Here is a 27,747-nt window from a genome sequence, read left to right on the forward strand (position 1 = left end):
ACTGCTCCCCCACCTTTCCCCTGCAAATGTAGATGCAAGTGATCAAAGTGCTGGGAAACATTAGAAATAGAGACAAGGGGGTGAAATAGGGTGAGCAAAATCCAGAACAGAAAGCTATTTTTACCAGTAGCATAAGACAGGTTATCTCTGTTATAACTAATTTACTGGTTTTTACCGTCTGTCTTCATGCAAAAGAATAGCAATGAATAATGAAACATATGGTAAATGTGATAATGAAACATCATAAGCAAATATATCCCTGCTACTCAGGCAGCAGATCACTTCTCTGTCTAATGAATATATAATGTTAAACTTCTGTTGCAACTCTTCATAGCTAACTTAATCTTCATTTACATTTCTAAAAAAGAAATATTCTCCTTGTGGCAAAAGCAAAACACTCAAACACTCACTTGCTGTTTTTTGTTTTGGTTTGATTTGTTTGTTTGTTTGTTTTTTCTTTTTCCTTTCCCTCTCCCCTAGTATTGAATATTTTATTCTGGAAATTTCTGATTGTTTTGGTGGGGTGACATGTCTTAAAGCCTCCAAGTATTACAGTTACTGCAGTACTCTGGCAAGCATTTGATCATGAGCACTAAACAGGAATTAAAAAACCCACAGATGTTCAACAAGGAGAAGAAACCAGGAGAAAGACTGAAAGTTCATGAGAAACTGGCTACATATTTACAGTGAAATACGGTAGAAAGAAATCCAATTAATTTCTAAGCTACAGTCACAGAGATCAACTGTTGAGCAGGGAATGAAAAAATCCATCTCTACATAGTTAATGAGTTCATATCTGGAACAACAGTGTCAGAGCCACAGAAATCTGGGACTAATTGGTGACTGTAACAAAATCAGGTAAGAGGATGGAGGCATGAATTTGTGAGGCAAATCTTGCCACCAAATTCTATTTGCTTTAATCACTCAAGCAGTTCTAGTGAAGTAAATGGGATAAATTAGATGAATAATGGGACCAAGACTTGTCTTAGATAAACCTGGTACGTGCTGCTGACTTAAGAGATGACTACTTAATAGATTAGGGGCTTGTTAAAGGAGAGAAGTAACCCTGTAATCCATAGTTTACCCTTCATGCTTGGTCTTAGGTCTCTAATAAATAAGTATTGGCTTAGGGTCTGAAGCATGAAATTTTTGTCACTTTTATTTTTTTCCCCATTAATTATTGTGTCTGTGAATGTTCCTGTTATAAGCAGTAATGTCTTTTTCTATCAAGTCTAATTCTCGGCCCTAGCAGTCATATTTACCATGTACTATATAATGTAAGAAACATTTCCTTTTCTTAACAGAAAATGAATTTCCTTTTCATTTATCATCCCCTTCTTATGCTGATGGACAGGAGCTCCTGTCAGCTTTGCATCATTCACTACTTTGCAAATTTCATTGGCTTTAGTGGTTATTAGTTCAAAGTAAGCACATAAAACCTCCTTAGCTTCGTATCTTCCCCATTTTTTGGTCCATCATGCTACAAACACCAGAGCTGTGGTGGGTTTTGCTGTCCCCGCAGGGAGGCTGGTGCTGGGCAATGCAGCCCTGGGGTACTGAGTGCTGGCCAAGGACGGTGCCGGAGTAACCCCATCCAGGACACTGGTGCTGAAAGTGAACTGGGAAAAAGACAACTGGGATGGAGGATCCTTGTAGCTGGTCACAGCAGGACAAGCTGGGTGTCAGAGCCAGCACAACGGCTGGGGATGAAACACAGCACAGGGAGAAGGGCATGCAAAAGTGGAGCACCAGGAAGGCAGAGCTGTCGCAGTGCGACTTTAGACTGATTTAATTTGTGGACTTCAGCCGAAGCAGAGACATGCTTCATGTTTTGACATATAGAACATCAATCCCAGATAATGTTTCTGTGGCTCACAGAAGATGACCAAAGGTTTCTGCTTTCTTGAGTTTTCTGAGTAGTTTCAGGGGGTGTGTGCTGGGAACTTCAGATATTTCTCTCACCAATCCTGCTGCTGAGCAATGAAGCTTAAGCAAAGTTAAAGCAAAAGCCTTCAGCCACACTGCTAATCAATTTGTAAAATCTATACCTGCTTTGAAATGCAAAGACAAAAAAAGTAGATGGCAGAAAAGGTAAATATATCTTTTTAATGTTAAACCTAAACACAGAAGGAATTATGAAAAAGAAACTAAAATTTTCCTTCCAGTTGTATTCAAAGGCTATCTTATTATAGAAAGCTGAATCTATTTTTTGCCTTTTTTAATAACGCAGGAAAATATTTTTTTAAAATCCTAAGATACAGTCTTTCTCCATCTGTTAGCTTATGATCATCAAACAAAAATGATGAAAATTGTAAAAAGCTGTTCTAATTCTAAACTATATGGGTATTTCAGACTTCCATTTGAATCAAAACATTAACTGTTCAGGTACTTGTCCCACTTCAACACAAACATGTGCAATGGGCTCCACTGGATTATTCCTTAAAGAAGGACATTGTTAGAGATGGAGAGAAAACAAAATGGTTCTGTGCTGCTGCATAGTGGGCTAGACTAAACGATGATGAATAAATTGTTTAGGAAAAAGGAGCAGGTAGCAATGCAGCACAACAGGCATTACGTTGTCACTCAGGAAAGTGTGACACATCAATTTGTCTTTGGAAGGATCACTGCCTTTATGTAAAGAGTGCAGTGTCCATTCATGCCAGCTCCTGTTATCTTCCAGTACATGAATTTCACTTGATACCTTAACTGCCAGATGACACTCACATGTACAAGAACGCCTATCAGTGCTGAATTTGGCACAGAGATGGCTACAGGTGACCTGTTCTGTAAACTGCAATAATTTCTCCTGTGTGCTTTCTGATCCCAGCTGGGAAGCACTGATCAGAATCAGAGTATCAGGCGTTATGGCAATACTGCAGAGTAACCAGGAATACAATCCCAGCAGCGGAGAACTGGCAATTTGATGTTTTGGATGCATACAATAGAAATTCAAGGCAAGTTTCCCGATAATTCATAAGTAACAAGATTTTTTAAATTTGACACACCTGGAAGCAGAATATGTCCCTTAATATATGCTGCATTTGACTAAACTTGCTTAAGGTCATTTTTGCTACAGCCATAGAAATAAGTCAGTTACTCTGCCTATATTTCAGTGCCAACACTGCTCGTACTAGAAATAATATGACTAAAATAATTCAATTTAGATATACCTTCAGGTTATCCATAGAGATTCACAGACAAAAGGCAGAAGGAGAGATGTGATATATTTGATGAAATATCAGTGGCCGTGGGTGACATTCAGAACACCTTTCGAAAGGCAACCTTTTAATAAATCACTGCTGTTGGTCCATTTGAAAGATGGAGTCACCTGAGGGGTTTTTACAAATCAATATAACCATTAAGCACTTAGTCAAAATAACATTATTTAGGCTGAGATCACAAAGTTAACTGGATGATGAATTTACATGAAAGCACCATCAATTAAAGGAAACGGTTGTCCCTTATGACACACGGCAGGAGTAAACTGGATTTTCTGTCTTGTAAGGAGGTTTATTGAGAAGGAGGATAATTACTCTGCAGGGAACGTGGCGCTGCCCTGGAGGCAGAGCTCCCAGGGGCGTGTTGCTGCAGGCAGACAGGGCTTCTGTGAGGAACCACGGCACCGAAACACCATGCAGGCTCCCAGGCTGATGCTAGATCTTCTGCTTTGCACAGGAAAGGGGAATGATAACCCTGAAGTCATTTCAGAAGAGGAAAAAGAGAACTTCTCATAATGAAAGGCCACAATTAAATCTAATCCTGTATGAAAAGAGTACTCAGCTACTGGTATGCTCTTTTGGCCGTCATGAATACTGTTCTAGCCAAAGGTTTTTACAGTCCCACTTAACATGGTTGTCATTGAAATGCTTTGAAATCTCTTCACTATGCTCCATCATGGTCATCAGGACCTCTGAGCTACTCTTAAAGTAAAAATGTATATATAGATGCATAACAGTTACTTCTCAAAAAAAGAATGATCATTAACATTAAAAGATCATTAAGAAATAAAAGGGGATTTTTGAGAAAAATCTCAGCCACTAATAGAATTTATTTCCCACAAAAAGAATGAACTATTTGATGATTTTTCTATCAAGCCATAGATGTCAAAAATAAGAATACAAGTCCACGTTTAAAAGAAAATATGCTGGGACAAATATTTTTTATACATGCCTATTGTCAACTTCCATTATACGCTGGTTCCTAATGCCAAACACAGTTAAAAGGAGACTATAGTGTCAAACAGACCAGTTTAATTTTTACAAAGCAAATATGATTTTTCCTAAAGTTGTGAAATGCTAGGAAGGGGTTTCCTTCTTAGATCAGTAATACCTTTAAAGTTTGGTCATAACAAGATGATTTAGAAATGTTTAGTTTTGACAGGTGTGGCAACTTAATTAAGAAAAAGTGATCAGCTAGAAAAAAACGTTTTGCTCCATTACACGACCCTAGGCAGTGCCAACTGAATGGAAATGCAAGTACTTCAAAATACTTCTCAAGCACAACCACTTTGCATTTAAATTGAAAGATCGGCTGCATGTGAGCACAGGGCAGGTGAGGAAGACACATCACGTTCTCATACAGCCCAGGCTTCCCCAGCCCTTTTCTTTGCTGCTTCCTGGATAGGTCCTCACCTTTGCTTGCTGCTTTGCTTGTGAAAGATCCTGCCATTTCTGAGGGCTTTCCATGTTCAAGTTTCTCCATTTGTAAAGTGAGTGTTTTTTTGAAGTGTAAAGATATTCAAACCTTGCAAAACGAGTCATTAAAATTTACCAGTGTCATACTGTGCTTGAACTTCAAGAGAGAATTTTCTTTTCAAATAAATTAATTCTTTTAATTGAATCTCAGATAAATTTTCCTCAAACATAATCAGAGAGCTACTTTAGTTATTAACCTATCTTCCTGCTTCTTCCCTTTTCTCATTCAGCCCTCCACAGTGAACCCTAGCCAGCAAAGGGACCAGCCAGTTTCTCAATAGAGTCTTTCTGAGCTTGGATATCAGTGAAAAGAACATTGTTTCTTGCTTTCCAGATTAAGCAGTAACAAAAAGCTGATACATTTATAGCGATAATTTTGTGAGATCTTTTCTTGGAAAGACTGCTTACGCCCAGATGAGTTTTATCAGCACCACTTATATGATGTGTTGCACTTTATTTGATCTACATAATCCAAAGCATTTTCTGGGTGGTAGGTATCTATGACTTCCTAAACTTTTTTCCTGATTATGGTCATTTTACACATATTATATTTATGTAAATCTGGATATTTGTCCTACCCTAAAGTTAATTGATGTTGCCATAGTCCATGGGGGCACAATGCCGCATTTATCCCGAGCCAGTTTTTTAAGAAGGGTCTTTTAGTAACAATGAATTATATCATACCTTCAAGACACAGTCAGTATTAGAGAACTATAAATGGGAATCCATCTCACCTCACATTAGTCACTTAAAAAACTGTCATTCAAGACTAAGTTAGTTGTCCAATCTCTTTAAAAATTACTGGGAGAAAAATAAGCAATTCTGGGGGCAATTCTCACCCATGCTTATTTTACCAGGAAATGAATCATCCCATGCAGATGCCTTCTTTTCTCCATCAGGGAATTAAGGACAACCAGCTCAGATCAGGACATCTAATTTTGAATTGCTTAAAGGGATGAGATAAACCCCAGTCAAATTCTCTGTCCCTGTGACAGGACTGATTGGACTCTGGTACACACTGGGAGATAACCTCTCCAGTCTTCCATTACCTGCGTTCATTGGAAAGGTGAGAGCTTCATCTTCTCTGCTCAGCATCTCCCATGAGCTGGCTGTTAAAGCATATCTGTGTGGAATTCACCTGCATTAATGACTGAATCCTAATTTCCTGCTCCTTGATCTCTTCTGCTGGACCTACTACATAGCAGCTAGTAATAGTTTGGCCCAAGGTCTCTTTGTAGCTCCACAGAGGTATTAAAAGCAAACCCTCTGTATTTCTGTAGTTTTTAAACTGATTGACCAGCTTTAGGCACTGGGCTAGACCATGCTGTTAGTCCCACTGAAGTCGTTGATACTGAAGTCAGTAGAATCAGAACAATTCACACGAACTCAGGATGTGGACCACTACTGACATAGTGAAAGTCTGTGCTTCTTATATATGACTTTTAAAAAGAGTCTTTCAAAATAGCATGTCATTGAGAGACTGCTGTCATATGAATTCCATATAAAATGCTGCTTTTTAAGCCACATGTGTTTTTGACATCCCTCTGATAAACAAAATCTATATAGCACTTGTGAAAAAAGGCTGAAATCATTAGTGTGACATATCACCTCAATCAGAATTTACTGGACTAAGGCAAAATTACTGGATGAGTTTGGTTTTTTTAAAAAAAATCTGCATGTGCATCAGGTAAGACACAATATTCAGAGCAGATCCTCTTAAGCTTAAATTCTGTATATCTATCTGCTTTTGTAGAGGAAACTAACAATTAAGTGGAAATGTGACCACTAAATTTGGAAAAAGCTGGAGTCTAAGTATATGTTACAGTCTCCCAGGAGAAGAACAGTATAAAAGGAATTACTGTAATCAAGTCATTCAGTGCGTAAGTCGTTACCTCCATATTGAGGAAACTTGGGTCTGCAGGCAGCCCATGTTACGTAAATGATAAAATCTGTTTTGACAATGTAATTAATGTTAGTCTCAAAACAGAAATGCAAATCAAACAAGACATCAAGGTCAGAAACTGTAAGCCTTTGCCAAAGTTAAAAGAAATGTGGGCAACACAAACCTCATGGATTGCTGATGGACTAGTTACAAAGGGTTCTATTTTAGATCAGTTAATTAGCGAGAAATTATAGCCTAACTGGCATCCTGTAGACGGCAAAGCAAAGTGCTGACAGCTGTTTTGCTCTTCTAAACAGTTCCTACGTGCCTCTAAAATACTGAAGTTGCATTAAAAAACACCATCTCAGTTTTTGGTTGCAGGAAAGGAAAATGTACTTTTAAGTACACTCTGTTTCATTTGTAGAATCTATGTGCCATGTTTTAGGAATACAGATTGCATTTGTCATCAAAACAGTAAAAGATAAGGAGAAAAAAGAGCTCCAAAAGCTAAGAGTCACTCTTACTGGGCTACTGTTTTTACACTGAAATAAAATATAAAATTTGAAAATGTTTTTAGTAGAACCAAACCAGTATTGCTGTAATTCTGTACTTAAAAAAAAATCCCTTCTTAAACTACCACATACCCTTATCACTCAATTCAAATAATTTTCATCAGCCTCCTAAACCCACTCATGGACATATTATGTAGGTTTATCATTGGTTTTGTTTGTATATTTTCTGTTCTCATTCTTACAGTTCCTACATCCAGCTTGTGACTTCTTTAACTTACAGTAAGGAATACAGTAACTGAATAGGATGAGAAAAACAGTTTGCTTACATAATCTTACAGAAATGTTGCACAGCAGAATAATTTTAACAGTGTATTATGATAATGGTCATACATTAAAGAACTTAAGTGATTACAAAGTATTTTAATTAAAGATAATTTAATACCTTTAAATTATTCTTTTAATCCACAGAGAGCTACAAGTCTGGACACAATCTCAGAGTGCACTTTTGAGACTGATAATTCAAGCAATAGTCAGAACAAGAACTCCTTTTACCCAAGATGCAGATGGAGTCAGTACCAGTGTCAAAACCAGTGCTCGGAAAGCTGCTTGCAGGCTGCCAGCCCTGTATTTAGGTCCAGCAAATGCTGCCAGGTTTTGAGCTCTCAACTCTGTAAGTCAGCACACGGCTCTCTCAGTTATCCTCGCTTTCAGTGGGACCAAATTTAATCTTTAGTTTCATCCTATAATGCAGTTTGAATAGGCCTGACTTTTACCTCAGATTCATAAAAGTTAGCTACTTATACTATGCCATCATTGAAGACTATTTTTATAGGCAACAGAAAGAAATAAGGATGTCTAGAGGACAACTTCTTTCATAACAGATATCAATACCAAAGGAGATAAATCTCATTTCATTGACTATAATAGGGCATTAATGTGACTGCATTTGACAGTTACATTTTAGAGATACATACTAGGTGAGATGAATTTTTATGACTGAACTTTTAATGTTTTTTTTCAACTGGGGGAAGGAGACAAAGTGTGGAAATATATGTATTTTTTTGGACACAGAGCTATCCCAAAAGGTTCGTTTGTATTTAACACAACAAAAAGGAAATGCACATAAAAATAATGACTCATTGAAATGTCCTTGGTATTCTGTTCTCAGTCTCAGAAGGCTAAGTGATGGGTTACTCACTTCAAACTCAGTGTATTCCCTAAACCTGTTTGGATGTCCTCTAGTTGCCCTTGGGGAACAGTAATGAGCTGCTTGGATTGCTCTGGTATTTGTGGTATCCACTGTGTATATTTTAAAGGACTATATACTGAGACTAAACCTTGGCCTTACAGCGAGTACAGAGTTCTTTAAGTATCAGGGTACTATTAGGTGAGTGTAAGACACTCCAGTGTAGGTTGGGGTTTGTTGACTCTTTGTTGGTACATAATAGGATCCATACACTGTATCCAGTATGAGTCAAACTCACCTAAACATAGGTATGTAATACCTTTTTAGAGGTCCTAGGCCCTTCTGCCAAGTTTACAGCTGCTTCTCCAGGAGGATCCAGTTCTCTTGTAGGTCCCATGTGGATATCTCAGATGGCCATCATGTTTGAAATTAATTTGAACTTACTGTCATGGCAACTTGGACAACTAGCTTGCATGAAAGCATCTATGTTTAGACGAGTTGTTCTGGAGACAAATCCCACACCATTCAACTAACCTGTCTGGCCAAAGGCTAATTCTGTTTGACTATGCTCTAGGAATGTCACCAACTTTAGTATCTGTTTTCTCTGATCCTCTGGAAAAAAAATGTTTCAATTAATATTTTAAATAACAGGTTTACAAATTGCCCTTCTAGGGTAGATCTGAGTCTGAATAAAATTTCTGACACAGAAATTGAGACTTAAGTGCACGCTTATCTTAACAGACTGCTGAGAGGCTGGTAGAGATGTGCAAGTATCCCAATTTTTTTTTAATATTTATTATCAAAACAGAGAATTTGCTGGAAGTAAAACTAAAGGTAACTATAAAGGTTTGTATCTTACTTCTATGCCTTCCCACTCAAACATAGATACAAGTTTATTTAAATAGTGAACAATTTGCTTTGCCTCTAACTTCAGATGCCTCTGTTAGTGGGAAGGATTTGTGTGGCAGCTGCCCACTAGTATTCTGTTCTCCTGGAAAAGGCAATTTTGCAAGTTAGAAATAACGTCCCTCAGGAGAAGTACATTTGTAAGTGGTGAGCATTAATCAAAATGTCCTTGCCATGAGGTAGAACAGTAACAAAAGCACCTGAACTGGCCTCCCTAAATGCCTAATAATACATTTTTTGAAAAGGCTTTACTAGCCAATGGACATTCCAGAAGTGGAAGGATCTTCATAGAAGTGAGACCTGGCCTGCTGTAAAGGAGTTTATTGTTATTTAGAAGTACAGCTCTCTTTCTTCACACACAGCCTCTATCGGCTCCTGTGCCTTTGCTAGGACCCACAGGAGAGTGGATCTGCAAATTGTGCGGTTGCATGCACAGCTTTTTTGGAAGAATTTTTTCATGGTAAAGAAGCTAGAGCAGAACATGGTTCACACCCCTGTTGTACTGAGAGCATAACAAAGCTAGGGGTTGGTTTGTCAGCAAACTAAATTGGGTCACCTTCAAGAGAGTTATGCTTAGTTACATTAAGTGATGGGCTGAGGTCCTGCTGGATAAAATATTATATGTGAGTTAGTAAAATTTAGTGCTAGAATGTAATCAAAATGATGTCTCTATACCCAGCATAGCAAGCATCGTAATTCCAGTGCACACGTCAAAGTTATGGCTCCTGATACATATGTCTTCAACAAGAACTAGGAGAGAATACATGCAGAGCTTCTGAGAAGACTCCTTAGAGTTTTTTTCACTCACAGAGGAACACAAGGAGAGGCACTGGCAGGAGAGGGGTCCTGCCTTCTTTTTTCCTACAAGGAAGCACTATGAGCTGCTGCTTCCAGGCTCATCTGCACTGTGAGCTTCCCCCAGCTGCACAGACCAACCTGAGGACAAAACCCTCTGGCCACCTCAAGCTAAACAGTTGGGCAGAGGTCTACCTCTGCCATAGGTAGCTTCTATTATGACAGGAAGGCTTCAAACACCTGAGCAGTAAATCACCTTCCCTGCATGATTTTCTTTTTTTCCTTTTTTACAGATTATTTTTTTTCCTGTATAATATCATACAGAAAATGAAGCTGAGAAAACTCTGTGAAAAACCAATCCCACAGAGCTGCTTTGAAGCCAAGTTCTGTGAGGGGAGGGAGCACGGGTGTCCTTTCTTATAAAGAAAGAACCAGCTGTCTGGCAAATCTAATAGGTTATGGAGGAATTATGTCAAGCAGAGAACAGCAGGAGCAAGGGAGAAACACTCATACATGTTTTTAAAGCTAACCAGAGATGGAAGGCAGTGACTCCATTTTTCATCTTTGCCCCTACAGATCATCTGTACCAAGGAGAATGAAAATTATGAAGACCTCCTGGCTACTGCTCCAACTGTTTTCATGCCTCATCAGCCTGAAGAGGCCAGGCAGCCCTGATTAGTGCTGTCTTTCTCCGTCTCACGGAATCCCAGAGTTATGAGAGTTGCAATGGCCCCTTGGCCATCCTCTGTTGAACTCAAACTGAAGGGCTTGTGTCACCTTCATCCCAGCGATTTCCTGGGCCATTTCCACCACATAGAGCTGCTATTCAACAGCAGTGTCAGCACAGCAGCAGAACTTCAATATATTTAAAAGAATTAAAGACTAAATATTCCCCCCAGATACACCCAGAGCAATGAAAATGATGTGTGTGTATCCAAGTGTAGAATTGGGCTCATCGTTTGTTAGCATAAGATTTATTCTCACAGTATAGGCATGCAAGTTGGCACAGCATCAAAGTATTAACTCTGGATCCCCAAGTGCTCCCACAGATATATGGCATGTTTCCTGCAGAGAGTTAGAGTGCCAGATAATTCCATGGAGCCCTAACAGTAATTAAACAAAGTCAATAGGCAAATTATAATTGAGAAAACAGCCTTCTATATCTTATTTGGACTTAGGGTTTTGTGGTTTTAAACACACCTGTTAAGGATACCACTGCTAGCTATTAGTTAACAATGGACACCATTAAAAACCTCTAAGACTCATCATTTAATTCTACAGAGAGAACAGAAATTGTGGAGATGTTACTTCACGCATATGTTTTCCTCCATTTACCTGGGGTTTCCTAGCCATAGTGCATTGGATTAAGATCCAAGCAGCCACCTGGATGAAGTATCTCATTCTTGAGGAAATAAAAGAAAATAATGCATTTATTGATAATAAAATATTTTGCTTTTAGAAATTGAGGAGTCTTTTTTCCATTTTTAATACATTTATAACATCCTCTCTAAGCCTTCAGGGAAACATCACATGCATTTTTAAGAAGGGTAGAAAGGAGGACCCTGGGAACTACCCACTGTCAGCCTCACCTCTGTGCCTGGGAAGATCAGGGAATAGATGCTCCTAGAAGCTTTGATAAGGCACATGGACGACAGGGATGTGATTCAAGATAGCCAGCATGATTTTACTAACAGAAAGTCCTGCCTGATCAAACTCGTGGCTTTCTATAGTGGAGTGTCTACATCAGTGGACAAGAGAAAAGTAGTGGATGTCATCTATATGGAATTCTGTAAGGCATTTGACACCATCCCCCAGAGCATCCTTCTCTCTAAGTTGGAAAGATACAGATTTGAAAGGTGGACTGTTCAGTGTTGATGTCCAGATGGGGATGGATGACACGTGGTGTCCCTCAAGGGTCTGTTCTGAGACCAGTGCTGTTTAATATCTCCATCAATAATATAGACAGTGCACCCTAAACAAATTTGCAGATGACACCAAGCTGAGTGGTGCGGTCGACATGCCAGAGGGATGGGATGTCATCCAGAGGGACCTGGACAAGGTGGATCAGTGGGCCCATGTGAACCTCAAGAGGTTCAACAAGGCCAAATGCAAAGTCCTGCACCTGGGCAGGGGCAATCCTCGTTATCTGTACAGGCTGGGGGATGTTGTGATAGAGAGCAACCCTGTGGAAAAGGACTTGGGTACACTGGTGGATGAAAAACTGGACATGAGCCAACAATGGATGCCAATCACATCCTGGGCTGCATCAAAAGAAGCATGGCCAGCAGATTAAAAGAAGTGATTCTGTCCCTCTGTTCTGTTCTGGTCAGGCCTCACCTGGAGTACTGTGTCCAGCTCTGGAGTCCTCAACACAACAAGGACATCAAACTGCTGAAGCGGGTCCAGAGAAGGGCTACAAAGATGATTAAAGGGCTGGAGCACCTCTCCTATGAAGACAGGCTGAGAGAATTGGGATTGCTCAGCCTGGAGAAGAGAAGGCTCTGGGAGGACCTTCCTGAAGAAATCTGGGGAGGGACTGTTTACAAAGGTATTTAGTGATAGGGCAAGAGGCAATGGTTTTAAACTTAGAGCAGGGTAAATTTAGATTAGACATTGGAAAAAGTGCTTTACTATGAGGGTGGTGAAACACTGGGACAGGTTGCCCAGTGAGGTGGTGGAGACCCCATCCTTAGAGACATTCAAGGTCAGGCTTGATGGGGCTCTGAGCAATCTGATCTAGTTAAAGATATCCATGCTTACTGCAGGGGGGTTGGAATAGATGACCTTCAAAGGCCCCTTGCAACCCAACACATTCTATGACTATGAAAAGCTTCTCCAGGTTGAACAGTCCCAGCTCTCATCCTTTCCTGATGGGAGAGATGCTCAAGACCCTTTGTCTTCTTAGTGACCCTTCACTGAACTCCACTAGCTCCATATGTAGTAGCACCATAATTTAAACTTTTGCTTGCCCTTGGCATCCTCCTGTCTTTGAAAAAAAAGATCATTAGTGTCATTAGTGTTTAGACAGCAGCTAGTCAGTCAGTCCTTTTGGGGTCTGCAGGGGTAGTTGTGTTACGGAACAGTACAGCTTCGTGATGAAATATCATATTCTCATGCCTTTATGTTTGAGGTACATGACCATGCAGTCTATTTACTGGCAATGAGAGTTTTGTGGCTGAATATCAAACATGTGCTCTAAAAATTCACCACATGTAGCCCCTTATTTCAAAAATGGAAAGCTGAAATAGAGTTAAGTCAAGAGAAAGGAAACCTGCAATTCCTCAGGCATTTGGAGTAATCGTATAAGCTGTAATTGAAAACTCCCTCATGCAATATGACCTTGTTTCAATTAATTGGTTTTGGAATTAGTGCTCAATAGTTTAGTAAATGTGAAAGTCTCTGAAGTTTACTTGTTGCCAAGCAGAGTCCTACTGGCTGAGAAAAGTAAAATGGACAAAAGACAGTTCCCTACTTTGCATCCTTTGCAGTGGACTCTTTAGTAAGCACAAATTTAGCAGAGCTACCTACTATGAAGTAGATAAAAGGAGGTGCATAAACAGCTGATCTGACAGTTTTGCATTATGCTACATTTTCTAGAAAAAGGAATAATGCAGTGTATTGGTCACTTAGGTCTGATAACTACACCCCCTGAAATCAGCAGTGCTTCATGCTAAGTTTTGCTCAAGATCACCTGAAAATCCCTGACTTTGGAGAAGAGATCTTGGACTGACACTTTACATAGGACAGAAATCCTAGATGCCTTTAAGTACCATAACCCAGTCCCCACTGTGCTGAAGTTCATAGCTAGGTGGATTTTTTTGGTTATTAATCTATTCATCAAAAAATACAGTTGTAGCCAAATAACTTGGGCTAGAGGAAAATGTGTAGTTTTAAGAAACTGAAGATGATGCTTCATTTATTCATCAGCCTAAAAGCTGAAGAACTTAACTGAGGCCACTCAGTGCTTGTTGCTGGAGAAGGATTTCATACCTCTGACTGGAGTCTCAGACTTCAGGTCCTCCTTATTAGGATATTTAGCCTTTTCTGTTTTAGCTGTTTCAATTTCCATATGAAAGCAACATTCACTGAGAAGATATTCCACCTGATGGGTGAGTGTCCTGAGCAACGGGCTAGAGTGACAGTGTCTCAATAAAGGTGAAAGTGTTTTATATAACATATAATAATGCCATCAGGAGAAACTGAATGTGCCCCCCACATCTGATCAGTCGATTAAATGGACTTCAGAATATCCTGCATGCTCAAAGCTGCAAATAACAAGTTATTCTCTGCCTTAGAGGAGAGATTTTAACATGTTCTGCTTCAGAACAGACCATCATAACTGCTACCTCCAGTATTGAAATATTCTATAACATATGTAGTAAATCATATACAAGTTTCTCTTAACATATAGGAAATGTAACAAAAATAAGTTGACCTTCTCAGGGAAGGGGGAATCAACTGCAGAGTGGTTCAGACCTCCAGGACCTCCCTGTTGGTTACATTTTCATAGTACAATCCGGGGTTGTACCAGGGTATTATAATTACTTTTCATTAAGAAAGCCCAGGTACTGCCTGTGGGATAACGCATTACTGTGGCACTGCTCCCAGCCTAGTGCACCATTTCCCACCAGGACGATACACCCAGGGCTCACCATGCACCGAGCTAGTGGTGACACAGCTCCGGTACCTTGGGTAGCTTGCGTACCACCCCGCAGCACTCTGCTGCACTACCCTGATGTTACCAGGATGGAGCCTTCCAACTGGCAGCATAGCATACATACTTGCAGGTATACTTAGACAGTAGGGAACCAAGCCGGTACTACCCGGAAAAGTGACCCCAATTTTATGCACTCTTCCTGAAAAGCGAAGCACTGCTGGCAAGAGTAGCAAAGATGTAAGGCAATAGTGGTTAGGATGACTGCTGCACTCTCCGACTTCCCATCTGGGAAATTACACGCTGTCTGTGATGGAGGGAAAAGGTGGGAGGCAGCAGCAGCTGGAGCTGTATTTTCTCAGCTATGCATTTGACAGCTGCAACTGGATACAGTTCAGAGACGGAAAGTATATGCTGTCATTCAGGGCTTTTAACATGAAGTATTTTTACTGAGTTCATTATCTCTTTACAACATGAAACAGGATGGCTAGAAATGCCCTAATCACAATGAACTATGAGTTTCAGCAAGGGTCGTGAAGAGTTCAGGTCTAGTTTACAGTGTGCCAGCAATGCTGGCTGCCTCCTTTGCATGGTCACTTGTCTCGGTCATTTACACCTGGGGTCACAGGCAGTGCCCTATGTCCTCTCTCTTTAGAGTCTCCATCAGAGTGGGGGAAGCCTGGTTCTACAAATAATTAAACTGAGTGGGTCCATGCAAAAAATTATGTGCTCATTAGTAGCAGTGAACTGTGTGGATTTCTACACAAAGATGTATACATTTGAGAAGAGCTAGATACTGGTATTTCTTTTTCCATCTACTAGAAACCCCTGTAAATAGAGTCCACTAATAATGTCCCACATAATATTCATTATAGTTGCAACCTTCCCACCTTTTGGAAGCTGTTAATGCGTCTAGAAGCATTTTAGGAAACCGCATCCTGTAAATCTATATTCCATATTTTTGTAATTGAATTCATAGATCAAACATCGCATTTTTCATTTTAGATTTAAATTTTTAGTTATGTGAATTAATTTTTAGCTAAGTCTATGTGTTATGATTTAATTGCTTTACAACATTGATAAAAGGTAGTCATGATCTATATCACTAAAATTTCAAGTAATAATTAAATTGCAATGCCTGTTAATTTTCTAAGAAATGGCTTTAGTTTCTTTGCCAAGAAGAGTTTGTTACATTAAAAGCAAAAAAGGAATTAAAGTAATGTAATTTTCATAAGAATTCAAAAGACTGAATTGGAACTGAAAGCTGATGTGAAACTTTGACCTTTTTGACGTTTATTTGAATGAAGCCTGTATAAATGTCAAATATCTGCCAACACCATTTTCACATTTCAGGCAACTGCTTTTTTTACAATTTTCAGAGAGGGCTGGAGAAGTAAGATTTTTTTTTTAATTATAGTAATGATAGGAAATGAAGCATCTCCCTCCAAAGTGACAACGGCTGAAGAGAGAAATATAGAAGAGTTACCCCTAGGGTTTTAAAAACAAGAACTTATTTGGCAACTGAAATTTTCAGTTAATAGTGAATCACATAATCCTTACTCTTCTTGTAAATCAGATAAATACTTCTAATTTGAATATTTATCTTACATAGCAGCTGAGGACAAACTTGCTTGGTGGTACAGAGATAGTATTTTGAATACAGAACCACACTCAGAACTGTGTACAGTCCATAGGCTTGGAAATAGTTTTGGCTCAGGAAAACATCTCACATCATCCTTTTTCTCCACAATGTCAGTATCACCTCACCACAACAAAGCAGAAATATTACATATTTAGGCAAGAAAATAAACTTAACAAATCGTTTCTGAGATGAGGGAAAAGTCATGTGAGAAGCAAAGGTTAAAATTTTCAAAACCACATTATTTAACCAGCAGACTGCTAAACTATGGAAAGTGCTTTTCGTAAGTATGAAAACATTGGGATGCAAACATATTTACTGCCTAATCTGGTTATTTTCCCAAACATATTCTATTATTCAGCTTTGTTGCTCTAGAGAATATAAATAAATTCCTTTCAATCAAAATTTTGGGCTTATCAAGCATATAAGCTCAAGACAGCTTAGGTTAAAACCAATCAACTTGGTAACCAAAGTAATTCTGAAAGTATTCCAATTCAGTTCCTGGAGTCAGACACTAAAATAGATATTTAGTTCTGTCTTTCGCCATGGAAGGTTTCTTCATAATAATCACTCAGTACTATATGACAAAGATGAAAATTAATCTCTGGGGTAGCAATAAAATCTCATTTTATATAATGATAGCATCTCTATTAAAAAAAGGACAGAAACATCCCTAAAGGTGGCACTGTAAGCCATAACTTCTGGTTTTACAGAAATTTATATATAGCAATTATAATACTATGCTCAAGATAAAATAACATTTTATGCTACTTCTGGAATGCAAATTTATGTTATTCAACCTCAACTTCCTTTCTAAGCTCCCACTGTTCTGTTATACAACAGATGTGTCAAGCAAATAATTTAAGAAGTATTTTTGCATGATACATTTTGAGCTATTTTTACCTTTTGTAGATGGCTAGCCTGCACTGCAATTTAATAGTATGTGGCAAGGACAATATAGTAATTGGGAACTGACGTTAACATATTTGGAAACATAAAAGTGAATTTGGACCACTTAACAAAGAATACGTATTTGTTATAGATTTCATTTTAATGCTATCTGTGCATTCTTTTCTTCACCAATCCTAAACACTAATATGCTAAAATGAATAAAGCTATTACTTTTGCTAAGCAACTAATATGAAAAAAGAAAGTTTTCAGAAGAATGTTAAAAGATCCTAGAAGTCAAAGGTATAACAATGAATGTTAATGGTTACTGATGAGTAATAGCAGATGTGTGAAGCTTGCCATAATGTTTATGATTCAGTGTATTGATACAACTGGTTTCACCTTTTCCAAAAGCAAGTAATTAATTCCCTATTAAGTTAATTGACTGTAAGTGTTTAGACCAAAGATTTTAAATCCTGCTTCTCTTTTTCTTTTGGTACTTTAAGGACCTAAATTAAAATCAATGCACTGATCTAATTTAGAAGATAAATTACTTGATAGATAAAAATACCTCAATGGGTAACAATATATAACAATACCACTTGCACTTACATTTTTATAATTGAACCTGAACAACTTCATGTACGGGAAACAGAGGTCAAATTAAGGCTATGCTGAAGTCCAGGTCCATTATACTATGCTTTCAGGATTCAGCCCAGAGGGAGCTTATTCCAAGCTGTAGCCACAATGGTACAGTATTAAAAACTTAAGCATACTGGTTTCAAATATTATCACTCCACAGGGTAATTGTTTTTACAAAACAAGACAACGTATTATGACATGCAGAACAGTGTAAGGATCAGCGTAGATTTGCTTACCTGTGGTTGACCTGATAGTTGAGGTGATGTTGGAAGATGCCAGCGCAGGTATACATTCATCATCCTGGGAATAGCCTGCCTGAATGGCACGCAAGTAACTGTGGCTTCTTGTTCGGAAACATCCAGGGAGGTCAAGGGCATCCATTGCCTGTGCTTCAACTTCACTAAACACTGATTCACACACCGATTCAAATTGCCCATTAACCTCTGCTTCACTCATCTGAATAAACAACAACAATGCATTTGATTTTTGACTTGCTTTTTTGTGATCATCACGGCCTCAACATCTCAAATGGACACCTGTACATTGATGAAGAACTGTTTTAGCAAATAGTTAAAATGTAGGAATCCCTTCTGATCACATTCACACTTTTTTAACTTACAGCAGCTGTTTTCTATGTATATAGTACAGTACATCACACATGCCATACAATTAATTTCACATTTAATATTTTTTTGGCATATTCAGAGGATTGTAAATACATGATTTAATGGTAACCAATAAGATCACTCTGCGCTGATACAAATTCATGTTCTGCCAGGACAGAACAGAAATCAGCTATAGTAATACCAGCCCTCAAAAAGTGAGAGTGTATTGCCTAGATTCCTCACTTATCAGCAAAGATACTACTCTTGTGGAGTAAATGTGCCACTCATTTAGCCAGCATGGGAGGTTGTTATCTTCTCACTATAAAGGGGCTCAAAGGACTATCTCATACTTGAAGATGTGTAAGTTTGGAGGAGGTGATGCTTCTGAAAGATTTGAGAAATACTGCACCTAGAGTTGTATCCAGTGAAGCAGGTGAAAGAGTAACCACTGTCTGAAATAAAGTGAAAAGGGGTCAGATGAGAAAGTAATGCTTGGATGAGTTTTAGCTGACAAGGACCCTAAACCAAACTCATTCCTGGTTAACAGGGTTAGCCATTCAACTACCATGGAAAAACAAGCTGCAGCCACTACTGCTGCCTTTCCTTCAGCAGAATTATTTTAAGTCTGACACATCTTCCACAGGGTGTGCCGAGGAACACTGCCTGTCAGAGCACCCTAGGTGTGCCCACCTGTATCACTGACCAGATTGGCCCCTTGAAGGATTTCAGCGCCATTCTCCAGCTCCCTGCAGGGCTTGAGCAGACCAGCACCTACCTGCTGACCCTGCCCTGCAGGTTGGACATGATGTAAAACTGCACATTTTTAGGTAGCTTTCATGATAAACAGGTTTTAGGCAGGCTGCCCAGGCTTAGGGAACCTCTCGATAGGGAACTGTATGTTGCAGTTTTGAAGATGAGTGTCTAAACTCTAGCTAGATAATTTTTAATAGGTTCTTTGAAGTCAGCCCTACCTACCTGTAAATGTACCTGAATAATTCAAAATTATGTTTATCCAAAATCAGATAGGAAGTTAATACTAGACAGACAAATGCAGGATATCCTGATATGTCTTCCTGATATTTTTTAAAAAATGAGAGTGCTAAAAATCAGAATCAGTATAAATATCAAGTTAAATTTGTAGCATCAGTAAACAGGACAGTAAACATCCAGTTGATATTACTTTTTCTATATGGCTGCTATGTGCATTTTTCATTATTACTGTTCCTAGTGCTATTTTCATTATGGAAACAGTGAGTGCAAGTGTTTCAAATGTTTTGTGATTTTGATTAAGTAAATGGAAATTTCATATGGAACTTCTGATGATAATGAACATCTGATATTTTAATTTCATGTAAGACATTTTGGCTACTAAACCTCTTCTGAAAGGAATTGCATTATCCTTCATAAAATTTGCTTCTAATAAAGTTAAGTAGGCTAATGCAATCTTGAAGTAATTAAAAAAAATCTTACTCTGAAATATTTTGCATACATCATTGACAAGTAATGTAGTCCATAAACACTTCAAGTCCTAACCACTTCTTTCAAATTAAGGTCATTGACAACAGAAAAAAAAGTTTTAAAACTTAAATTAAAAATATAAACCAGGGAACCCAGCATCTTTCTTGACTCTACCCTTGATCAGGAGTGAAAAAGGTAGGATCTCACAAAAAAAGGATTTAAAAGTACCACAAATCATAAAATCTGCTATTATGTAGATGGGATAAGAAGGTGATAGTGTCATGGAAAAAGAACAGAAAACAACAAAGGTTCAGAGTTTGATATTTTAATACATTTACTTTGTGTAGTGTCTATTAAATGCATTTATTAGTGGTCTGTAAAAAGCTGGACTGTGAAGTATGTGGTTGACACAAAATTACTTAGGTTAGTGAAGACTGAAAAAGAAATTAAGGGACTATATCCAGCAGGTTTAGTTAATCTGGCCAATTGAGCAATCTACCTGCAAATGAAATCTATTGTGGGCAACTTTCCAGGTGATGCACATTGGAATGAAGAAAAAGTTAGTCATTATGGACAGCTCAGTGAACATCTCTGCACACAGACATAGTCTGCCTCTTGGCAGAAGACGTTAGGATAGTTCTACATTATAGCATTATGTACTATATATTATAGCATTATGTTAGGTGGCAGCTAACAGCACCTGCTTTGAATGCAGGATTTAATTATTGCAAAACTTTCTCAAAACTGGAGTGTAATAAAAACAGAAAATAACCAAAGCAAGGTAATGAAAACCAAGGCATGAAAATGAAGGAGGCACATTTCACAATGGAGCTATGAAAAATAATGGAATGTTTGGAAAATAACTGACTGATTGACTGCTTCTAATTCTGATGTGTGTTATACAATTTTATAGTTAGACTTATCCCACATAAATAAAGGAATTAGACTGAAGGGCCTTAGTCAGGTGACTATTCCCTCCCAACCCTCCACAGTCGGTGGAGACTGACAAGCGTTTCCAGAGGGCTCTCAGCCCACTTGGGATGTGCATTGTCCTGGAAGAAACTCTTTCACTCCATTAACTACAGTGCAAGCTTTAGTTGTTTACTCAGTTAAAGCCTCAAGTTAGATGAGTTGAATCCAGGCCTCAATAGCCATGCAGTACAAATTGAACGTGGATGAATATAAAATTGCTTAAAAAAATATTTTTGTTTAACCTAACCATTGTGCATAATTAGCTACTATACCCTTAGGTGCCTCATTAAAGGGTCAATAAAAATAAAGTAACACATGTCTGAGAAGAGGGCAGGGCCCACCTGTCATGAAGCAACACAGGAAAGAAATGTCAGGAGCAATGAACATTAGAAACACTGGAAATTTTACGTAAAGTCCTCTGCTAAACAGAACATGCACATACTTCATAGGACTGCCTGCACTTCAGGCCTGATTCAGATTTCACTTCAATATGAATTAGCACTAACTAACCAACATAAAACAAGCAGGGTGGAAAAATGTTTCTTTTCAGAAGTCCTCACACATAGAATAATTGATGGGACTTACTCTTTCACCCAAGAAGAGTGAGAAACTGAGTTTAGAGATGAATCACTGTACCTTTGGAGCATAATTATTTAAATCTATATCTTAATCTGGCAACCCACATTTACTGAAATGAGACTAGATACTTTCAGGGGATGAGTGTTGTAGAAGCGTGCCCCTTATGCTCAGTCTGAATCTTGTTAACATTTAAATATTTAATATAAACTTAAAACGAAAATGCCAGTATTTATATTTTTAATAAAAAAGAAATGGAAAATATTATGTGTGATAGCGTCCCTTTGCTTCTAGCACTCAGTATTTTTCTTGACATTTTTTACAAGGTTTACATTCCTCAGAACCGAATTATTTTGACAATTCACAACCTCGGTTTGATAATTAAAAAAAACCCCAAAACTAAAACCATTCACTAGTAACCACTGTCACATCTGCGATCAACCTATAAGAAAAGTTATAACAAGAATTTCCCACCTGACTAACACAGCTGGCCTGACTGAGCGTGCTCACTGCTCTCATATAGCTCTGATTCCTTGAGCGAAACTTTGGGGAATTGTAGTTTGCAGAGGGATCCAGGTTGTGACCCCCAGGCACGTCACTTGCAGTCTGAAGGTAGCTCTGACTACAAAGGAAAGAGGAAGAAAAAAGGAAAGGGTGTAAAACTACAGATGGAATCAATTAGGACACTAAAGACAGTAATTTGTATGAGACTCACAAATCCATTCCCCAGGGTCAAAATCTCTCTGTGTAAAGCATCATAGATCTGTATTAGTCAAACACTTTCGCACAAGCAGAGAATCTGTCTGCAGTTCTGCCACCTAGATGATATGAAATTTTAAGTCTTCACTGAATTTAAACATCATCAATTCTCCTGGGTATTAATGCTGAACTTTACTAAAAGAGAATGTCTACTAGGTCAACAGGAACAAGAACGAGAGCTAAAGCATAAACCAAAGGAACTAAAAATGTTTCTTCATAGATAAAATGTTACTCGTCATCTGTTTTTCATCAAGATGTTAGGCATCAAGAGACCTTTTATCTTCAATGGTTTTATATCTTTTTACAAAACATCAAAACATCCCATGTACAGCTAAAAAAACGATTAATAATGTACTCAGAGCAACTGCACAAAGCTCTAGAAATGCTATGTCTCCCGGTTTGGAGGACTGGGACCTTAACACCACACTGAGCCCCTTTCAGTATGCTTTCACTACAAGGGTATGCTAGCTTTCATATTTTATGTCAAATATATTGTTTATCTATCATTCTAGGACAATAAAAGAAGCCTAAGAGAAGAACTACACTTTGAATATAAAAGTAAAAGAAAAATGAAAGTTGTGAACAAGGTTTACCAGAGTTCTCTGAATCTCTGAAAATCAGAAGGAGCCACATGACACTTGTTCCTAAACAGCAGTGCACAAATTCGTATTTCATATTTCAGAAAATGTTGGGCTTCATGTGGTAAATAAGCATTACAATATTTATTCCTTGAAGGTAGCTTTGACAAAAACACAGTTTCTGGGAACAGTAGATTTGTGCCAGCTGAACGTCTAGCAGTATTGGCAGTATTTGATGCCGAGCTGGCAGAGTTACTCAGAGCAGCCATGGCTGTGATGTGTGCTTGGGCTGTCAGGAATTTCCCTGTGAAATGGGAAGCTTCCTCTCTGGGAGGACCAGACCACTCAGAATGAGAAAGCCATAGGTTCAACTCCTGGTGCAAAATGAGGCAGAAACCAGGACCTTGTCTCTTAGACCATGCTTATCAAACATTGAGTGTGATCATAGGTTGGTGCTGAGGAAGAACTTGGCCTTGCTCACTAAGTGGACACAAACCTGAGTTTGGGCTGGAAGCAATCCCTGAGGAGCACTCAGTGAGGAATCTCAGACCCTTTATCACAGCTCTGACTACAGAGAAAATATTTTTGAGCTCTATCTCCATAAGTGGCCATGTTTCTTGATGTCAGGCATGTGAGATGGTCCAGGGTCCCTCACACCACCAGCTGCAAGAGTAGAGCGGTTTTATAGACCTCCCTGACTTGGGAGATCTGTTCTCAAGCACCTCCATGTGTTCTCCCTGGCTTGGCCATCTCAGAGTCAACATAGACATAGCCTTGCTTCCTCAGTGCATCTGCCAATAGCTGGACTATCTGCTTCTTTAAGATGGGCCTCCACTTTCTTCTTCAATAAAAGGACAGGTTTGGTTTTCATCTTAGTGCAAGGAAGTTTTGTGTTTTTGGTTTTTTTTCCAATTCTTAAGAAATTTCCCTGGAGGCCAAATAATTTTTTCTTCCTGTCTTTGATCAGTGCCTTCTATGGAATACCTCTGAAACCTCAAGACAGAGGTAAGCTACATAGAAACTATATTATAACTGCTAAAACCAAAATGAAAATGTATGAGGTTGATGCAGGCATGTGATCAGAGGTTAATTAAGTCATTGCAGTCAAAGTGATTTGCAGATTAAGATAGCTGTCTGATAGTGGGTCTAATTTCGGTTTAGATGATGAAAACAAGAACCATAGCAGCACTTTTTGGTTCCCACAGGTATGAAGACAAATACAATAGATTAGGCGAAGGGGTGTAAAGTCTATCTATCTATATTTAGTTGCTGGATGTAACTAAACCTCTTTTCCTCTATGGGAAGCAGGATGATGACTGTCACCTGCTTTGTTACATTCGGATTCTTTGCATATGCTTTTCTAAATTTGTCTGGTATGGTTAGTTTAGTATTTTCAGAATAGTTAGATGAGTCCCCTCTGGACCCTCTGCTTGTCATCGAGGGTAAAATCTGGGATTGTGAGTTCAGAAGCAGTTTGTGAAAGAGACATTTGAGGCATCTTCATTAAAACATAGATCATATTAAGAAAAAATAGAGGCAATAAAATTAAATTATAAATTATAAATTATTTTATAAACTTCTTAAAAATTAATTACTTTAAACTGGCTTCTAATAACTGCCTCCTTTGCTAACTAATGCTCAACAATCTAGCATTTAATAATCCTTGTGAGGTATTGCTATTACTAAATATAATCAGCAATTTCTGCAGCAATACTTTATTAGAGAAAGAAGATCAGTATTCCATGCTACTGCAAACCAGTTGAGTTTTGATGGATGATTTTGGACATTACCTGATAGTTAATTAATTTTTTATTTAGAAAAGAGAGCAATTGATTCATAGGACTGTAGCAAAATAAAAGAAATGTTACATATATTAGGCTGTAGAAACCAATGTCACATCCATTAGTACTTTGAAATTTTCCTGATAAAAAGAAAGATTAGTTTTCATTTCTAAGATGTGCACTCAAAGTTATCTTCTAGGATAAATGTCTCAATGCATGGCAAAAATTATGAATTTGCTATAAACACGATCCAGAAACAAAATGCCATAGGCCTAAAAGTTACATAAGGAAGTTGCTCTCAAATGTTGTCATCAAGTAACTTAAATGCTTGTCAACAATGCTACAAAGCACACACCACACATGGCATTGGTAAATGCTGGCTTTTTAATGACATCCACCCCATCTATATGCTTATGAACAAAATTCTTGACCTTCATTCTGAAAACACCACAGCTCTATCACTTTGATGAAAGAAAACAATTTTATTTTGTAGTAGATGATCTTATATCTCAGCTGATCACTGAAAAAGAGCAAGACAAGCATGAGCACATGAGAAGGTTTGACAGTTCATCTTCAGGACCACACACAAATACACACATTAAGGTTAAAGAGGTGGCTCTAAATTTCGGTGCTATAGAAAAGGAGTAAGAGGATGAGATTAATTGGAAAAATGAAATTGGTATGTCCGTCCTTTTCCCATTTGCTCTTCCAAACAAACAAGATCTTAGGAATGGGTTACCTTTTAAAACCTTTATTGCCCTCAAGGGTTGCTCTCCCCTTTCCATTGGCTAGGGCAAGTCCAGTGCAGCTAGGGAGAGGTCTTCAATTTAATGAGAAGTATCTCAGCTGCAAGCAAAGCTCAAAGCCTAGAGAAACTTTTAGGAATAAGGCAGTCCCATGTAATGGCCTTGCAGCTCTTGAGAACCTCTAGTCTAAAAGCAAAGCTTTAGGACTCCCAGGGAAGATAGATAAATCTGCAACTGCACTTGCAGTGCTCAGCAGGTTGCCCGAGTGTATTCCGGGAAGACAAAATACTGTATGAAAACCACATAAAGTGAACTACAGTATGGCATGCTTATCTGGGACAGTACATCTGATAGCATATCTGGGACAGTGTGTCGCCCTGATACAGACTGAATGGGAAAGATGGTAGGTTGCATACTCCAACAGCAAAACTTAGATAAAGAATAAGGGAAGAGACAGCAGTCCAAAAAAGAGTTCCTGCTTAGAAGTTTCTAGGAGCCTTGCATCGCACCCTCCCTTTTCTTGCATTCTTCTAGTCTGCAAAGACTCAAGTCTCTGTACCCAAACCTTGTATGCCCTGCTGCTTGCATCTGAAAGCTGCTCCTTCTTCCAGCCCCAGAACTTGCATTTACCAAAACCCCAAGTACGGCTCTCCTTCATTCTTAACAAACCTATATCCTAATCCTTAACACTCCCTAGAATACTCTTAATTCCCACCTTACACTTGACCTGCTCAAGATCTTCAAAAACATCATCACAGAAGCCAGCATTTGGCCACTTATCCTACTTCTGTCCTCTGCAGATTTCAGAAGTAGCCTTAACACCCCTATTTGTCTGCAGACCCCAGCTTATCCCTGCTACAGCCATCTAATCCTGCTCCCTCACTGGGGACATGGGCTTCCACAAAAGCATGAACTCTCCTCCTTTTTGTAAAAAATAAAAATTCTTTTCCACACCTCACTAAAACTGAAATTTAAGAGCAGAATGGGGGAGAACAATAGCTGGAAAATGTCTGTTAGACTCTTTGGGCTCTAGAAAACAATTTTCTGTTTGTGCTTTGCTATGCCTTGCAGCTATTCTTAAAAGGACTCAGTACAGTAAAAATGTAGGAAGAAGTTTACTTATATTGTAATCAAAAAGCATTAGATAAAATTTGTCAAGAGATTTCAGGAGATGAAAGAGCACATCTACATCTCCTTATCTTCTCCCCATTTATGCCATTGTAACAGCAGACTTGTGAAACCAGAGAGTTATTTAGAACATGTTTTAATGAAAGGAGCAATCATGCTAGCCAATCCAATAGCTACATTCAAGCATTAACTAGTGATAAGGGAAGGACTCTTATTTCCTCTTCTTTAGCCATCTGTTATTTAGCCATTTATCTCCTCCTCTATTAACCGTGTATTTTTAAAAGGACTAAGATGTTAACTTTGCTTTATAGACGGTAAATAACTAATGGTGGTGTTTTTTTCCTGCCTTCCATTAACTTACGGAAAGTTTATATGGCCATGGATAGTGCTGGGGGATGGGAGGCTCTCCCACTGTAGTCTGTGCCATAGCACCTTGCACCATGCACTTGAAGTCTGTCGCTCTGTGCAGCACTCAGCCCATGCGATGTCATCACTGAGCTCAGGTGCTGTTGAACATTCAGTGCTGTTTGTGGCGTGTCCTGAAGTCTCTTGTCACTGCTGTATGACGAGCATTACCGTAAGCTAAAATTACAACATACAGTACTGTACTGTGATTTATGCAACTGTTGCATGTTCTGCAGACAACAAATCTTTTTGTCATTTGGTGGAAAAGTATGTATGATAGTAAAACAACATGGTTTCACTTTTAGGACACATTGAAATGCCAGATTTAGAGGCTAAAATGGTTTTACAGCTAAGCCAGGGTCAAAACCAAACAAAGAAATCCCTAACTTCTCCCTACAAATTCAGATTCCTGAGTAGTCATACTCAACAGTTCAGGCAACCCTAGTGGGAACAAGGGTGTATGAATCCTGAGAAAGGGATCTCTGTCATATTGTTTTGGCTTTTTTTTAACTGTCTGTATTTGTCTAATAAGTGATTGATATAATATACTTTGTTATAAAGCTAATACCTCTTTTTTAAAAAGTATAAACATGATATCAACAATGCAGCAAATGTCATCCAATTGCCAAGCTCACTGCTTGATCTACTTGCATCCAAAACAGTGACCAATCCTCAGAGAACCTGTTCTGTCAGATGTTCAGCCACTGGTGCGTCCTGTGCCAATAAGGTACCAAAAATGAATGAAAATCTTCCAAGGCCGCTAAAAGTTGCAGCAAGAAAGTCACCTTCTGACTGAATGGGTCTATCAGGTTTATTAAGGGAGCATCAGACATAAAGAAAGTCCATTTTCCATGAAATTAATTTCTGGAATTGTAATATTCTAATACCATCCCTTTTTATTTTCATGATCATGCCTGCATTTGTCCAAAAACCTGAGAATG

At 38.5% G+C, this 27,747-nt stretch overlaps 1 protein-coding gene across 2 annotated transcripts in view; it reads right to left on the reverse strand.

Moving 5' to 3' along the window:
• The window catches only part of DLGAP2 (discs, large (Drosophila) homolog-associated protein 2), a 98,150-nt gene that overhangs the window by 30,717 nt on the left and 39,686 nt on the right, over positions 1-27,747 (reverse strand). For both annotated transcript variants that reach the window (XM_010191336.1, XM_010191337.1), the window contains exons 4-5: positions 21,884-22,031; positions 18,035-18,254 (exon numbers count right to left, since the gene is read on the reverse strand). In XM_010191336.1, coding sequence (XP_010189638.1) covers positions 18,035-18,254; positions 21,884-22,031 — 368 coding nt within the window. The remainder of the gene's footprint in view (positions 1-18,034; positions 18,255-21,883; positions 22,032-27,747) is intronic.

The sequence above is a fragment of the Mesitornis unicolor genome, unplaced genomic scaffold (assembly GCF_000695765.1).
Source record: "Mesitornis unicolor isolate BGI_N332 unplaced genomic scaffold, ASM69576v1 scaffold10079, whole genome shotgun sequence".
NCBI classification, from domain to species: Eukaryota; Metazoa; Chordata; class Aves; order Mesitornithiformes; family Mesitornithidae; genus Mesitornis; species Mesitornis unicolor.